At 42.2% G+C, this 16,929-nt stretch overlaps 2 protein-coding genes across 3 annotated transcripts in view; one reads left to right on the forward strand and one right to left on the reverse strand.

Annotated features, from left to right (window-relative positions):
- The window catches only part of glu (structural maintenance of chromosomes 4-like protein gluon), a 36,905-nt gene extending 27,568 nt beyond the window's left edge, over nucleotides 1-9,337 (reverse strand). Inside the window, exons 1-9 of one of the 2 annotated variants that reach the window (XM_055066615.2) lie at nucleotides 9,214-9,337; nucleotides 8,925-9,020; nucleotides 8,455-8,597; nucleotides 8,029-8,220; nucleotides 6,810-6,986; nucleotides 6,052-6,216; nucleotides 5,105-5,232; nucleotides 2,510-2,650; nucleotides 1,048-1,198 (exon numbers count right to left, since the gene is read on the reverse strand). In XM_055066615.2, coding sequence (XP_054922590.2) covers nucleotides 1,048-1,198; nucleotides 2,510-2,650; nucleotides 5,105-5,232; nucleotides 6,052-6,216; nucleotides 6,810-6,986; nucleotides 8,029-8,220; nucleotides 8,455-8,597; nucleotides 8,925-8,994 — 1,167 coding nt within the window. In that variant the 5' untranslated portion in view covers nucleotides 8,995-9,020; nucleotides 9,214-9,337. Of the gene's footprint in view, nucleotides 1-1,047; nucleotides 1,199-2,509; nucleotides 2,651-5,104; nucleotides 5,233-6,051; nucleotides 6,217-6,809; nucleotides 6,987-8,028; nucleotides 8,221-8,454; nucleotides 8,598-8,924; nucleotides 9,024-9,213 lie in introns of both variants that reach the window. The other variant, XM_050171777.3, reaches the window with a different exon arrangement.
- A 226-nt stretch (nucleotides 9,338-9,563) lies between these two features.
- LOC126522930 (zinc finger C4H2 domain-containing protein) lies at nucleotides 9,564-16,307 on the forward strand. The gene is made up of 5 exons (XM_050171778.3): nucleotides 9,564-9,854; nucleotides 10,787-10,958; nucleotides 12,142-12,314; nucleotides 14,083-14,251; nucleotides 15,250-16,307. The coding sequence occupies exons 1-5, from the start codon at nucleotides 9,802-9,804 to the stop codon at nucleotides 15,361-15,363; spliced, it is 681 nt and encodes a 226-aa protein (XP_050027735.1). The 5' UTR covers nucleotides 9,564-9,801; the 3' UTR covers nucleotides 15,364-16,307.
- Nucleotides 16,308-16,929: the final 622 nt, after the last annotated feature.

A 16,929-nucleotide genomic window follows, 5' to 3' on the forward strand; every position in this document is an offset into this window, starting at 1 on the left:
TGGTACCGCCGTAGCCTGGCTGTACAAGGCGAGCAATGGGGAGTTGGCCATCAAGCCTAACCCTTACGCACAAAGAAGGCTTGAGAGAACCCTAGTTTACAAAGGAGTGCTGTGTCTGTCTATATTGCCTTTCTTCCTTGTGGTCGTGTAAGTGTTTTTTTTAGAGATGACCCCTCCCTTTTCCCTCTCCAACCATAGGACAGTTCAAATGTTTGTGCAAATATGAAAAAGTTACTGCGCCCATGGCCTCCTCATTCCATTCATCCAACAATAGATAAATAAACACCAGAAAGGGGCTGCAGTATTTTGTTGAATCTGTTAAAGTGGAATAGCATAAAGCCTAAAATGCGATTAGTTATTATTATACAAACATAAATACACACACTTGGCTATGTCTGAACCAGAAGATGCCTGCAAACATACACATAACCCTTCGCAGAAAACACAAGACTGGATTCACCACCTTGTCTGAACAGACGTGCTAGCAAGAATATCAAACACTGGAACAAATGCCCTTTCATCAGCCATATTTGGCTATGTTGCTCTGTGCTGAGAAGACAAAAAGTTTGAACCAACTAATTGTGCAAAAAGCACAGCTCCAAAAGGCATTGAAAACAGATATGGTTCTACAGCCTCTGGTACCATGGTACAGCATTTTGAGAGCTGTACTCCCACTTCTCTATAATAAAACACTTTCCTTACACACTCCCTTTCATACACTGTTTTATTGTCGCGGTACAACGCGGACAGAAGACAGGGAGACATTCTTCAAGAACAACAGGAAAACCTGTTCAAAAACAAACAGAACAGAGGCACGCCTTCTTCGTCCTCCCCCAAATCTCAGCCACCCACTTAGACGGAGTCTGTTAATGCCCCCATCGTCGTCGTCTTCTGCATCGAATACATGCATCAATATGTGCAGCAAACATGGTAAGGGTCTCCAGCAAGGCAAGGTGCTCAGGAGTTTCGAGACTCAGACAGAAAGCAGACAAGGTTGGTGCCAAGGGCACCAAAGACAGATGCTGACTGTAGAGCAAGAGAGCATACCTTCTCCTTAGCCGCATCCAGATTCTTTTCCAGCTCCTTTCCTTTCTGCTTCGTGTGCTTGATGGTCTCCCTGCACTGCAAGTCCCGGCGCTCGAGTTCAGCGTACTCTTGCTTCTTGGCGTCCACCTCCTTCTCTTTCTTCTCGCACTCCCTGGAGAAAGTGACCCACACTCATTCCTTGCCACACACGGCATCTCGCCAAATGCAGACTTTGCTGGTACTGTTAGCATGGTTATTATTATCATCATCGTGATCATTGGCTCAACTCTTTAATGGTGGCACATATAAATACCCGAAAAAAAAATTTTATTTTCTATCTAAATGTGCGAAACACATTGAGAATAAGCATAATCAATGAAAATGTTAAAAAACATTTAGCGTAAGCTTTTTCAGCAATAGGTGAAAAATACCAGGCAGGAAACTGAAAGTGAACGTTAAATTAAATTATGGGGTTTTACGTGCCAAAACCACTTTCTGATTATGAGGCACGCCGTAGTGGAGGACTCCGGAAATTTTGACCACCTGGGGTTCTTTAACATGCACCTAAATCTAAGTACACGGGTGTTTTCGCATTTAGCCCCCATCGAAATGCGGCCGCCGTGGCCGGGATTCGATCCCGCGACCTCGGAAAGTGAACGTTGCCCTAAGCCACATAACACAGTTTTGAATTTGTACAGATGGCTCTTCTCACATGTGAACCATAGGTGTACATTACATTTGCTTTGCATCATGTGTTTGACACCACTGCAGCCGGACATTTTGCATCGGTCTGTCTCGTCTGAGAGCACTTTCGAAAGAAAGCCAGTTGCATGCCAAACTTCTTCCTCATCCTGTGTTCCTGTTCTAGTCCAACAAATTACACTTGATGCCTGTCATCCAGTGTTGGCCAAAGACATTTAGCCAGAACCTTCGTGCCCAATACCGAAACTAAGCCATTAAAAAAATCTTTCTGGTATGTTGCCTGAAGGCAACAATCGTCAATAAGGAGTTAATGTATGTCTACTGAAGGACAAAGGCCTCTCCTGGTGATCTCCAATTACCTTGCTTTGCATGAGCCAACGCAATCTTATAACTGCAAATTTCTAAGTTCATGACATCACAAAACCCTCTGCCTCACTCAACTGCATTTCCGTTCTCATGGCATCAATTCTGTTACTCTAATACAGCTGAAACTCGATTTAATGAAGTAATGACCACGCTCAAATTATTTTGTTATATCAAGAAGTTTGTAAAATAAAAGAAATAATTTTTTTGGTTCTTTGAAACCTAAAGCTGTTACGTAGCAACACGCAAAAGCTACCGCGACGTTGTATTTGCCACTAATCCAGCCATCTGTTGCATAAACCATGAAATAATGAAAGCGTGCAAATCAATGCAGCCACATTGTAGAGAATTTGCTTAAATCAGGTTTGTTATATTCGGGTTCAACTGTATCCCATTCTCAGGTACACAATATACTTACTTGAGGGCCTTCTTGAGCTCGGCCTGCTGCGCTTTTTGTGCCTGCTGCTGTGTATCGAGCTCTTTCTTGAGCTCAACCATCTGTGCCTGGGCCTCTTTAACTTGTTTGTCAGCCTCGGCTTCCTGCATCTTTTCGTTCCGTCTGTAGTGGTAGAAAACGAAGTGAACTCGAGACTACATTCTAGATCTGAAAGTCACTCAGCACAGGTAACACATATACATGCACACAGACACGAGAAACATACAGTGACATTGAAAGGAAAGACTTTTAAAAAGTTTGTCGGTTTGGAAAGACCAAGCAATGTTCTCAATGAACTTGAAACGATTGCGTTACCATTGCTATATGGCAGACGTTACACGGTCAATGCATTTCATGTATAAGTTATGGAACTCAATCTTTTTGGTCAGATCAGATGGTGATTGACAGCTATTAACGGAGCAAAGGCATCGTTGGCTAATGAGTGGTGCTATGAATATGTTTAAGACCACACGCACGCTTGTGGATTTGCGCAAGCGCGTGTCCATGCGCCCACTCATGCGCAGATGGTGCAGCACAGCTCGTATGCGTCAGTGCAGAGTGATCCCGGTGATTAGCTCCTCTCTGTTATCGTGCACTCGGGCTGCCTCGCATTGGCACGCCTGGCTTCGTAGCTACATCGTGGTACAAGCAATTCTCAGTGAGGAAAGTCTATGTCACGTATGAAAGTACATTTCCTTTTCTTCTTGCATTGATTTAATTACTTGAAAATAACAACAATTATGTTTATAAATTTCTAAGCATTTTTAAGCATGGTCAATAACTCAGTACAAAACAATGCATCTTTGTATATATATATATATATATATATATATATATATATATATATATATATATATATATATATATATATATATATATATATATGAATGTATATGTTTCGTAATATTACTGCACGCTTTTTATCCTCTAGCTGACCTGTGCATATTCGTTGTATAATACACTGGACCAGCCACTTGCCATTTTAGGCTATCGGCCCGAATATTCCTTGTACATATATTTCTGATGTTCTTGAAAAATAAAGTTTCAGTTTCAGAATGTCTCCAAAAACGTTGATGTGTGAGCCCACACTGGTGCGTGTCTCATGTGGAAGCAAAAGCTGTTCCTCGCTAGGCAGGCATAAGGCACAGAGAAGCGAGCTTGCATGCATCTGCAAGCCTACTTACAGTCTGGGCTTTATGGTCTGCACGATTGTGGAAAAATGTGTGGTTGAAAAGATCAAAATGATGATCTTAAAGACAAATTGTGCTTTGCGGGGCACTAAAACAGGAAATTGTATATTGCCATATCCAGCTCCGCACTATTGCTTAACCTATAGCTAATAACTATCTGCAAACCAACTATATCATGAGCTGTCATACATTTAAAATTTTTAATATAAACACTGCCCAATGTCGAACACTTGAACATGGAGAAGAAACTGTTGACTTATGATACACAAGTGCAAGCAGCACTGCTCTTTTATTGTAAGATAGTGAAGTACAGGTGGTGAATAGCATCGTAGCATAAGTAGAGCTGCAGATAAATAATTGAAAGAGAGAGAGAGAGAGAGAGAGAGAGAGAGAGAGAGAGAGAGAGAGAGAGAGAGAGAGAGAGAGCACGGACAGGAATACATAATTGAGATTTCAATTCTTGAGATGTGCTGACAAAAGCTTGCAGATGACCCAACCACTGTGTGTTAACATAATTTTTCAACACGAATTCTGGCTCTACTAAGCTGCAACTGCATGCGCACTTACTGTATTAAGAGGAAGCTTTAGCATGGGGAAACTGTGATCTCTTGCATTCGAGAGATAAAGCTAAGTTCTTGTGACTGTACAAACAAGAAATTTGACTTAGGCCCTTGGATCTTTTACAAGAATTACAGAAAGCCAATAAATTCCTTAAATGAAAGGACACAAAATTTACAACTCTAACATTGCACCAAAAACAGATATTGCAGTTCTGTAAACCACATCTGTTAGAGCACCTCAAGCGGACAAATTTGATACATGAAATTTACGCCTTCCGTGAAGCTGTTACAATGCTCATGAGGATTTCGTAAGAGTCCTACCCGCAAGTTAGTGCTGTATTTCGCAGCAATGTACAATACATGAATTTAGTCCACTTTAGATGTAGTGCCTATATTAGGTGCAGTTTACAGAATTATAATTTCATTTTTTGGCTGCCGAGTACTTTTGAAATTTTCAACAATTTCTTTAAAAATTGATGGCATAAATAAAAAAATCCCCTCTACAGTTACTGGATGTTAACTTCTTTTAAATGCAACAAACAATCAAAACAGGTGTAGTAACTGTGCCCCCCCCTCTTAACAAAAACAAAAACTATTTGTCCAGTCCTATGCATTTACATAGGAGCTCCAAAGCTAAAGCCCCTCGATAAGCAAGCACAGTGATAAACATGCGTGAGCAGTTGGTTTAGTTAGTTTTCACTGGAAACCACAACAGCATCCACTGAACACATCTTACATCAGCAACTGTCACAGGATGCGATCATGCAGTGTTTGCCTACGCTTCATGCTGTCGTGTCAATACCTGGACAGATGCGTGTAGTACTAACCTGTAGAACTGGAAGAGCTGGTTCTCTATCACAGCAATGTCGTTTTCAAGCTTTAAGAACTCGACAGCTTCGTCACGTGCCCCCTTTAGCTCCTCCATGTCTTTCTCCACCAGCTTGACACGGTTGAGCTGCCAACGTGCATATGACAGCAAAGAATGTGAAATTAGCCATTTTAGAAAACGACACATTCATGGTGTTGGAAGTCAAGACGAGACTAATGCCACAGTGCTAGAGTGCTAGCCATCTGTGCATGCAAAGTGGAGCAATAGCTGTATCACGCATCGACAACTATGAATACTTATTGTGTTGTGCACAATAGCAGAAGGTACTGCAGAATCTCAACACATCTCGTACAAAGCTTTACAATCATAATAGAGGGTGTTGAAAATAGCCCATTTGGATTACGAATCACATTCATGATTCCAAGTTTTGTTTTCCTTTATTTTTGGAAACTTATTTATGAGATTCTGTTGTGTCCTATGACAGATACCTGCCCAATGAACAAATTAATATAACACTATGCAGTTCCCATTAAACACACTGCATGCTGTATTTACTTGATGTTAATGTGCTCTCAGTAGCAACGGGCCTTATTTTCACAGGCATAAATGAAAAATGCAACAGTCCAGAACATTTTATTTTCAGCGCTGCCCATGACATTTGATACGGTGTTGTAAACGACATGAAAATGGAGGCACTCTCAACAAACTTGGAAAGTAGGCACAAACATGTTGCAGCTCCTCAAGCTGCAGCTGACGTGTGGATCGGTTTGTATTACAGTGATCTTGAATGCCAATGACATCTTCTCATTATTGTAGTCTTGGTTTTGTACTCGATTTTAATGTGCATTCCACAAGAATGTACTCATTAGAATACAGAAAAAAAAAAAAAGGTGACCAAGTGACAATTGTGTCAAAGTTTGGGGTTGTGTTATCCACACAACGTACCTTTTCTGTTCTTTCTTCTGAAAGTTTTTCAACGCGCTGATTCAGCAGCTCAATAGGCTCCTTGTAGCGTGAGCTACCAATGATGTCTTCAAGAAACTCCAGCATTCCTTGGTCATGCTCGGTCTGCCCCTTTGGCTTCATGAGCGCAATCTGCTCCACTTCTCCCTGAAATTAGAAGGAAGGTGCAGCATATGTTAAATACTGACAGTTGAATTTTCAGGCCTGCCAAGAATATGAGCAACGTTTGAGGCAGAATGTGCATTGCCATCTATTTCCAAGGTAAATTGGACAGTCATCTACTGAGAAGAAGCAACCAAAATGCATTTGCTTGCTGTGTCAGTAGATAGAAACACCAGTCAGACTTTCAGGACACAATTCATGTGCATAATGTAACCTAACACACAACCCCTGAATGCTACCGCACCAAAAGCTTATTCTATTGGATACAAGTTGCCAAGTATGTTTCTTAATGCCTTAAGGGCTGCTTTCTTTTTGAAAAAAAAAAATAAAACCTACCATAATGGCTCACTTTGTTGACATAATATGCTACCAGAAGTAGGTCTGGAAACAGTTCAAATAATCTGATTCAATAAAAGCAATGATGCAATAACCTACTACCAGAGGTACTGTGAGAGTTGGGCCTGCCATAAGCCAGAAAATGACAAGATAAAGAAATCAATATCCCTTAGGGGTTAATGATACTAGCAGGCTAGCACGTGTAGGGAATCACAGAAGAGGAAAAAAACAAAGGTAAATACCTGTAGAATCAGGAATCGATTGTGGTCAAGATCAATTCCAAAAGAGCGTAGAGTTCTTGTGGCCTCCTTGTAGGTGCAACGACGGCCATTCACCGTGTAGTAGGATGAGTTGTCACGGTGAGCGGTCCTACCAACCACAAACTCGGAATTTGGAACCACTTCGAAGGTGTTTTCATCCTGCAGAAAAAAGGGTAAAGAAAAAATAACAAAACAAGGTTAAGTATTCTTATGACTTGACAGCATGCGTCAGTCAAATTATGAACTCAAAATGTAGTCACACTCTGCAACTGCGAGCGACGTGGCTCGCAAATGATTGGAATGCTGTTTCAGTTACGTACGATTTACACAGTATTCCACACTTTTGTGTTGTGAGCAAGGGTGCCAAATATTGTGGTTATTACAACTTTTCATACACAGTGCATTTCAACTGGTAGACAGAACATCGATGTAGTTACTGTGATCTGGCACCCAGAGAGAGAGAGAAAAGAAAATTAGCTGTAACTCACTTTCCGATAGCATTTTAGTGAGCAGTTCTAAGAAAATTCAGCCATGGCAACAAATAAGCAACGAATAACCCGAACTTGTCAAGTACAGCTCGCACTATTTCTGCAATGGGCTAGGAAAAAAAGACGCAGGTCAGTGCCATATATGTCAATTTTAATATTTTTGATATCCAAAATCTTTGGCTGTGGGAGATACTGCCATGGATTGTTTTCAGATTACTTTCTGACTGCCTGCTGTTTTTTAATGTGGATCAACCTGTCAGTGCATAAATACTTTTGTGTTTCACCACCACTGCAATATAACCAACACAGCCAGGTATCAAAACCATGACCTCTTAAACAGCAGGTGAATGCCTTATCTGCTGACTCATTGTGGAGGGCACAGAACATTACAGAAAAAAAGAAATGCCCAAGTTTTACTGCTTGCCTTAGCTTAGCATGTTAAAAATGACATGAACTACGGATGCCTTTGGACATGCCAGTGCCACCTCAAGTATTCATGCCTTTGAAAACGCCTGAACACTCACGCTATATACAATGGCAGCTAGCACTGCAGAAGCCCAGCATGTGCAAAAGAAAACTGATTGATCCTCTTGGTAGACTGAATTATGGTGCTTCAGAAAGCACACAATGTTTCGGTGCTGGTACCCGAGCGCTATTTATTGCTGGTCTGTGCAACTGCAAGAACAGTCAGGGCAGGAGATCTTGGAACATACCGTATCAATGATTTTCTGAAAGTAGACGTTCACAGAGCAGCTGTCCAAGTTTGTGTGGTTTGTGCTGTTGTGAATGAGCACACCAACTTTCTTGGACCGAATTTTCTGTGCCCGGTAGCCGAAGACAAAGAGCATGGAGTCGATAACATTTGACTTGCCGCTCCCGTTGGGCCCAACAATGGCTGTAAAATTCTGCACAAGAAAATCGATACAATGAAACTTAGCATTTCTGTATTGAACACAAATTCGGAAAGTTCACAGCAAATCAAAGATTACTTCTGGTATTTTAACAGAAACAAGGGGTCAATCAGGTGAGAGCAGTCATGACTCCCAACTATCATTCATTTGCAGCGAAATTTATGTTAGGCAGTTCGTTCAATTCATTTCACTTCGGGAAGCCGCACAGCAAACTGCCCACATGCTCACCTTGTGAAACGGTCCGATAATTCTTTTGCCGGCGTACGATTTGAAATTGATGTTCTCAATCTTCTGTATCATGAGGCGGGGACCAGTTGGGTCAAATGTGCACGATGCTGGCGGCGGTGGTGGGACGTAGATATCGTCTATGCCTGTAGTGGTGAGAATTGAACATGAACTCACGTATTGCAGTTGAACTATCTGAGCAAGTTCTGTGTGCAGAGGCGTCAGGCGCGCAGGCAGGGGTGTAGAGGGGGTTTGGGGGGGAGGGGAAGGTGGTACCGCTCTACCTGGTATACCCTCCTCCTCTACGCCCATGTCTGCATGAATGTTTTCAGCGAGCCCCGCACACAAAATTGCGAAGGCACAGTGGAACAGTAGCAGCTGGTAGAGGCGTGCACAATTTCATTTACATGTGTTTCTTAAGAATTCGCTGTATCGCGAATGGAAAGATGTGCGAATCGCAGTCCAGAACTCACGGAAGCCTCCTTCTTCCTCTTCCTCCTCCAATTCGTCTTCGTGGTGCTCGGCGACGCCGTTCTCCGCCATCCTGGATCTTTGCTAGACTGTAGGAACTGCTGAAGAAGAAACACACCAAAACGAAGAGCGATTACTCCTAGAAGGAACAACATGAATCAATACGGATGCGCTAAGCTCAACAGTCGCCACTAGCCCCCACACTCCTCATCGGAAAGGTAGTGAAACGTAAAGAAATGCGTAGCAGGCCAGTAAAAAGTGAGCCGTCGAAAACGGGCGAACTCGGCTTGCCTGTTTCTTCACAAATGCGGACGAATTCTCGAAGTAGGAACGGTAGGAACACGACACGAAAGTCGCGATTCCACCGTTACGCTGCTCGACCTCTTCGACTGTTCAACAACGGCCAAATACGCGCGTTACAATCGATGATGATGATGGCCTACGCGCCTTTTCTTTTCGCTGCTGTTGCCAGGTCAAAAGAAACGTTTCAGAAACCGGAGGCGCTTCAACATGCGCTGCTGCGTTCGTCTTTGAAGTCACCCAGAATTTACCGATTCAATATATAAGCGCTTGCAGTCATAGTATATTTTTCTGCTCTGAGAACGAGTTTAGAAAAAAAAACGTTGGTTCTTTATTGTATGTTATTTGCTTTATTGGGCGCTCAGAGGCGAAGCGCACTTTGCAGGACGACGTAGCTTCGATGCTTTCAGGGGAAAGCTTGAGCTGCTTGCGGTCGCACTAACTGCGTGCTGGTACGACGTATCGCAGGCACAGTTGCAAATATTCGTGAGTTTTTATGCTGATCGCACCGAGAAACGTAATTTCCTACCAACGTCTACGCTTGCCCAACGGCCCACAATCGTTGCGCGCTGAGAGACCATGACGGATGAAGCGACAATCATGGGAAAACTAGAGTGCCTCAAGGAAATAAGGTAAACGCTTCTTCTTATTATTACTATTATTTGCGGCTCATATTTTCGGTTTAATGTGCAGAGCGAAAATACATTGTTTACCCAGAGCAAAAAGAAAGAAAAACAAGTGAAACGCTGAGTGTTTACTAGATTGTTTAGTCAACATCTCTTTCCGTGCAAACGGCGTTCCCCCTTTTCACGTTAATTTTGTGCATGCAATTTCATATAATTTCTTTTCTACAGCAACCTATGGACTCTTTACTCAAATCAACAGTAGCGTTTGTTTACCTGTCGTTCTGATGCTTTTCGATTGGCCGTACTGTCATACATCTGCGATTGCTTGGAGAGCGTCATCCGTGTGAGGAAAATAAAACGTCTTTAGGTACTGCACATAATGCAAGCGTACGTATTGGCCGGTATATCTTACTCATGAAGTGTTACTGGTGCTGTTGTCGACTTCAGAGGCTAGCACACTTACAATATGTACACTTCGTAATTGTTGCCTGCTGGAAACGGCACCTACCCAGGAAGGGGTTTTGGTCGGGGCTCGCCTAATAAGCAACATGGAAAGACTTTCTTCTCGCGATTGCATGTAAAAGTGACAGAAGATACTGAAAAGTCAACTGATTCAAGATTGAGCCATAAGGGAAAGGAAACTAACTGCATCATTAATGTGGAAGAGAGTGTTTTTGCTACAAGGAAGCGTGTCAGCTTCCTTGTAGCAAAAACTTTGTCATACAAAAACACTGCCTTCCGGGCATGACACAGGCTGCTAGCTTAAGTATTTTGATCTTCCACACTTTGATTTCTTAAAAAAATATTATTTTTTAAGCACCATTTTCTTTCTTTCTTCCACTACAATTTTTTTTGTGCATTGCAATCTTCTGAACTAATGAATGATGAGTAGGATGTATGAGTTGCCTTTTTCTGAATGAAACTTGTCTTTCCCCAAGGGCCCGCACTGTTCAGATGGAAAAGCTCAAGTCAAGGCTTCGCAGTGAGATAGAGTCAACAGAGAGCGAAGAACGATGCCTCCAAGAATACAGACATGAAATGGAACTCTTGCTTCAAGAAAAGATGGCCCATGTTGAAGAGCTGAGGCAGATTCATGCTGACATCAATGTGGTAGGTGACTATTTTGGTGTTGGGGAGACCACTTTGGAAGCACAACACATAAAAAGATTTCTCGTCGCCTGCGATTTACTTTTCAATCACTCTCGTCCCTCAATTTCATGGAGAATCTAAAGTTCACTTCTGTCGTAATCATTTAATGTAGCTTTTCGCTCAATTTATTATGTTCAATGGCACCATGAGGTCCCCACACATTCCTCTGCAGGAGAGGTATGCTGTAAGAGTCCACCTAGTGGAGATGTTAATTTCGTCTGCTGCTGAAGTGCTGACTGGCTGTAGCGCCTTGCTGCCGCAGATGCACAGCTCAGCCCAGCCAATCGGAACTTCAGCAGCAGGCGGAATGGAAATGTCCATTAGGTGGACTCTTACAGAATACCTGCCGAGAAGAAGGCTTTCAAATTATGATTTTGAAATTTCACATGTGTGCGATTTTGACTGAAAGAGAATTTGTGGCAGGTAGCACACCAGTGCATTGGGCATGGTTAAGTCTCACAAAGTCAGACTAACTTGAAATCTTCTAGGTACCTATGCAGTACCATTGTACAGCGTTCCATTACTTGTTGCATCTTACATTGTCATTAATGAAAGTACATTGTGTCTTCTGCTGCTACCATTTGCTTATTCTAAAGTCAAGCCTAAAAACAAAATGGATTAGTTGCACCAATGAGAATGTCCATGAAACATGAATTCTTAAATATTAAAGGTTATGTGGATTTAAACATAGCTCCATTTCTATGTGCAGTTTCTATTGTAAAAAGTGTTTTTTTGTATGCTGCACAGGATGATTGTGGTGCATTGAGAAAATCTGGCCTTTAAGTCACGTTCGCATGTTGAGTGAGAACAAAACGCTCTTCAATTTTCCTTGCAATATGCTTTCTTGCCAGTCTTGGCATGCTATATGCTATATCCCTGCCCATTATGAAATTTGCCAGATGCACACAAGATTTTCCAACTCTCTCTTAAATTGGCAGATTGACAATATTGTTGACATTTTGTGCTTTCCTTATCCTGCTTTCAGGTGTTTACAAACTCGGTTTAATGCTCATATGACTCAAACAAAGCAACAACAAACCAGTAAAGAGATTATCTGTGTAAATTGCGTCGTTACTGCCAGGTCTTCTGCTGGTAGCACTCGTTTTCTCTTTTGCTTACAAATCCTGCGTCTCTCTCATGTCAGATGGAGACAGTGATCAAGCAGTCCGAGGAAGACAGGAACAAGCATCTGGACGGTGCCAAGCAGATGCACCACGAGTACAAGCCGCTCAAGGATCTGGTCGACAGGCTCCGGCTGGAGATTGGCCTCTCCAAGCTGCCCGAGCTACACGAGGAGGATCAAACATTCAAGCCAGAGTCAGTGAAGTCTTTACATGCTGCCAAATCAAAATCGTACCGAAATCCATAGGTCGGCAGTAAAGTCAATGCTTTTTCATCATCAGCCAGGCTACGCCCTCTGCAGGACAAAGGCCTCTTCCATACTTCTCCAACTACCCCGGTCATGTGCTAATTGTGGCCATGTTGTCCCTGCAAACTTCATAATCTCATCCGCCCGCCTAACTTTCTGTCGTCCCCTGCTACGCTTCCCCTATCTTAGAATACAGTGCGTAACCCTTAATGATCATCGGTTATCTTCCCTCCTCATTGCATGCCCTGCCCATGCCCATTTCTTTTTCTTGATTTCCACTAAGATGTCACTAACTCGTGTTTGTTCCCTCACCCAATCTGCTCTCTTCTTATCCCTTAACGTTACGCCCATCATTCTTCATTCATAGTCGCTCACAAATATTTTTTGTAGGCTGTGTACTCACTCACACTCATGCGTGCAGACCCTTTTCGGCACTCATCCACGTTGTTACGCCCATTTTCTCTACATGTACTTGCCAGCGCTCACTTGTGTTCATAATTGCTTCTATTCACACTTTCCAGTGCCCACTCACGTTCATACTCACGTCCACTCACACCCTTCACCGCTCACTAAAGCTCTATCTCATGCCTGTGAAATGAGTGTGAGGCAAGTGTGAGTTAGTGTACCCGTGAGCGAGTATGCAGACCTATGACCAAATCAAATTTTGGGGGTTTTATAGGAAGTTTTAGCTCGGGGCTAACTGCAATTTCCCCATTCAAGTACATGTAAAATGGAGAGGTGCCTTTATGAGACAGCCACTAGACCACCCTGAATGAAATTTGCTCAATTTGAGAGAGAACATTAAATTTTACCTACACTTGGAAGCTGATATTAACTTAGCACCTCAAATATTTTATGAAAATTGACTAAAATTAACAGGTTTCAGAAAAATAGAAGCACGAAGCTTACATATCCATAATTCTGTGCCAAAAGCACATATCACAGTTCTGTAAACTGCATCTGTTAGAGCATCTGAAACAGACAACTGTGACATGAATTTACAGCTGACATTAGATTTTTACAATGTTTATGATGGTTTTGCAAAAGTCCTACTCACAAATTTGTGGTATATTTCAGAGCAGCGTATAATACATCAATTTTTCGTGGTTTAGATGTATCATTTGGTTCAGTTTACAGAATTGTTATACTTTATTTTATTGCCGAGTAACAGAGTTGTAAAAGTTCTGGGGCTTTATGTGCCAGAACCTTGATCTGACTATGAGGCACGTTGTGGAGGAAAACTTCGGATTAATTTTGACCTCCAAGGGTTTTTTGCTGTGCACCTAAGTCTAAATTCATGAGTATTTTTGCATTTTGCCCCCACTGAAATACAGCTGCAGCAGCCAGCATTAAACCCACGACATCAAACTCGGTGGTGAAATGTTATAGCAAAAGTTCTGTACTTAATACTTAGGATTTCTGAAATTTTGCTATTTTCAAGGCCATTTTTGAAAGAAAGAAAATTGATGGCCTAAATGGAACATTCTTTTTCTACATTTAAAATCACTCGCTGCTGTTATTGCCATTTGAATATGGATTTTGCTACCCGAGCACAAGTTCGCCCAATAAAGAGTTCGATTTGTTATTCAATCTTTCCACTAATGTTCTTGCTTTTTCATCTGTACTACACTGTGACAAGCCGTCATTCAGGGTCTGCTGGAGGTTGGGGCTGGGGGAGACTTTTGACTCAGTTTGGTGTTGGCGGTGTGTGTGCAGGTTTTTCGAGAAGCAGAAGACCGAGTGGCACCAGAGCGACATGACCGAAGCAGCCCTGCCCCCTTCCCTGGCCGCGGCGGTGCAGCAGATGCAGCAGCCGGGGAGGAGCAAGGCTCTCGCCGAACGCCCGCAGCCCTCGGCCTTCCGCCAACAGCCACCACCTATGAAGGCAAGTACTGCCCTGGCTGCACTTTGTGGAAGATAGTACCGGTAGAAAATTCTGGCAGAACCCATCCCACAATGAGTGGCAACATAATTACGATTAGCGTTGAACCAGTTTAGTGACACACTATGTTGCCACCGCTGAGGTGTGCCATGCATGAGGAATGCATGCGGCCGAGCCCCTCTTCCGTGCTTCCCACTGAAAACGCTGCGTCATCTAGCAGCACCGAATCGTAGTCCACGCACGGCGCATGTGTGAGTATATGGTATTCAGACAAAATCGTCTAAACATACAGTCTAATCCGGATATAGCAAACCCACGTATGTCAAATTATTGTGTAGAATGAAGAGCTGTATAAGCCCCTTGAAAACGTCTGCATAATATTTTTATTTTATATATCGAATTACCTGTATATTGAAATTTTTTGTGATCCCCTTCGTATTCAGTATATCCGGGTTCAGCTGTATGTGACACGGGTTTGATTCCTCCCAGCACCAGATGGGGAGGAATCACTTTCATTGCCATTAATTTATCATTTCTTTAATACAATTAGTAAGCACAAGTAATTTCCCCTATGTTTTCCTTTGTGTCTTTGTTGGCTTCTCATGATATCTTTGATCGGACCTGTGCTACAAATCTGAATGTGTAAAATGTTTATGTAAAACAAGTTGGAAGGCACACAGACAGCCGAATGCTTGCTCTTGGTGTCAATATGTCATGACACGGGCTCGAAGTATGCCAGAGGCACAAAATATACTATGTTTTCATCATATCTGACCTTACTTTAGAGGGTGCTTGCTTGGAGTCCCCATTGTGTGAGAGTTAGAAAACTCACGGAAGAATTGAAAATTCTTAACCGACTTTACAGCCATGTGCCTTTCACGATTCTAAAGTTGCAAGAAATGCTGTGACACCTAATTTTCAATGAACATAATTGATTGGCGCCTGAAGAGGTTATTGTTAGGGGCACCCTTACTTGTTTACATCTCGTTTTCTGTTTACAGGCATGCCTGTCTTGTCACCAGCAGATCCATCGCAACGCACCCATCTGTCCCCTGTGCAAGGCCAAGAGTCGTTCCAGGAATCCCAAAAAGCCCAAGCGCAAGCTGGAAGATTAAGTGCTCCTTGCGCACTTTGATTTGAAGTCATTATGTGTGCCTGGTCTGTTCACTGCTATGTTTTTTTGTTTTGATCTTGAGGCTTTCCATGTGCCAAGACATCAAGCAGTGACTTGTACACACAGTATGATGAGGAGGCAACCATGTTCACCTTATGTGGAACACATTTCTTGTATGATCTGTTGTTTTGTAATCAAGAGTTCGACGGAACGCCGTCTGGTCAGGTAAAAGCATTATTAGTACAACAGGATGCTGTTGTACTTACACAATGGATCCTGGAACACCAAACTTTATTTTTTTACATTGGTCAGTGGCCTGATGCTGTTGTACTTACACAATGGATCCTGGAACACCAAACTTTTTTCTTTTTTTTACATTGGTCAGTGGCCAGGTGCACTGATAATCTGTTTTATATTTTAGCTTATCCACTGACTTTTCTTGTTTATATATATATATATATATATACACACACACATTTTCTTTTTTCACAAATAATCATGTGTCGTAATGAACAGTTAAACTAGCTTATTTTCCGACTTGAAACATCACTAACTCGCGAAAAAAATAATAGGATGACAGCGAGAAGCACACGGGACAGAACGTTAGTGTCTGTAATAAGCACCAACTAGTCCACCTGTCTTCTGTAATAGTTCATTTTAATATGTACTGTTTGTAAGCAACACACACATTCTGTTCAGTGTTTGTTCTGTATGTTGTCATCAGCATTTCAATCATTTCACCTAACTCCTGTATAAAAAACATCATATTGTCTGTGCAGTGCTTCTCACTTATCGTAGAACTCGTTTCCTTTTCTTCTTCATGGTCATGTTGTGCCCGTTTTCAATTGCCATCAATTTCATTTTTTTCTTTCTATCAGTGATGCCAAGTTCTTGCTGAAACCAGCATGCCTATGTGCGTGTACAAAAATAAATATATTTATTCGACTTGTGGCAAAGTAAATTTACATGCGTGTAGGGCAGTCTCAAATTCACATGCAGCATCAGGCTTTGTAGGGTTACAGGTAGCTCACGATAATTCAAGTTTGTATAGCTTAAAATACAGGTTAATTCAGGAAATCTCAGTTTGGTTGTCGGGGAAGGATTTCGGTTAATTCAAGCTTTTTTTTATCTGGCAACATGGGGCTCTTCAGCGTACAGACAGAACAGCCAAAAACGGCTGATGAAAGGACATTCATTAGACACAAAAGGTAATAAACTAGCCAACGTTTGGTATTCAGGGGGCGCTACTGTAAGAAGCCATTTCATTTTCCATTCATTTTGCCCTCAATTATTGGCCCATATGCTGCCATTCTTTGACAGAATGTACAAATTGGCACCGACCTGGTTCACATCAAAAGCCGCTTCATAAAACTGGTTGTAAAGTTGTTTTGTGTGCTAAATCCACAATATGATTATGGAGACGCTGTAGTGGGGGGCTCCGAAATAATTTTGACCACCTGAGGTTCTTGTAATATGTACGTAATGCATGAGACACAAGCAGTTTTGCATTTTGCCCCCGTTGGATTGTGGCCTCCGCGACCACTCTCAGCAGCACATCATCATGGCC

Source organism: Dermacentor andersoni, chromosome 6 (assembly GCF_023375885.2).
Source record: "Dermacentor andersoni chromosome 6, qqDerAnde1_hic_scaffold, whole genome shotgun sequence".
NCBI classification, from domain to species: Eukaryota; Metazoa; Arthropoda; class Arachnida; order Ixodida; family Ixodidae; genus Dermacentor; species Dermacentor andersoni.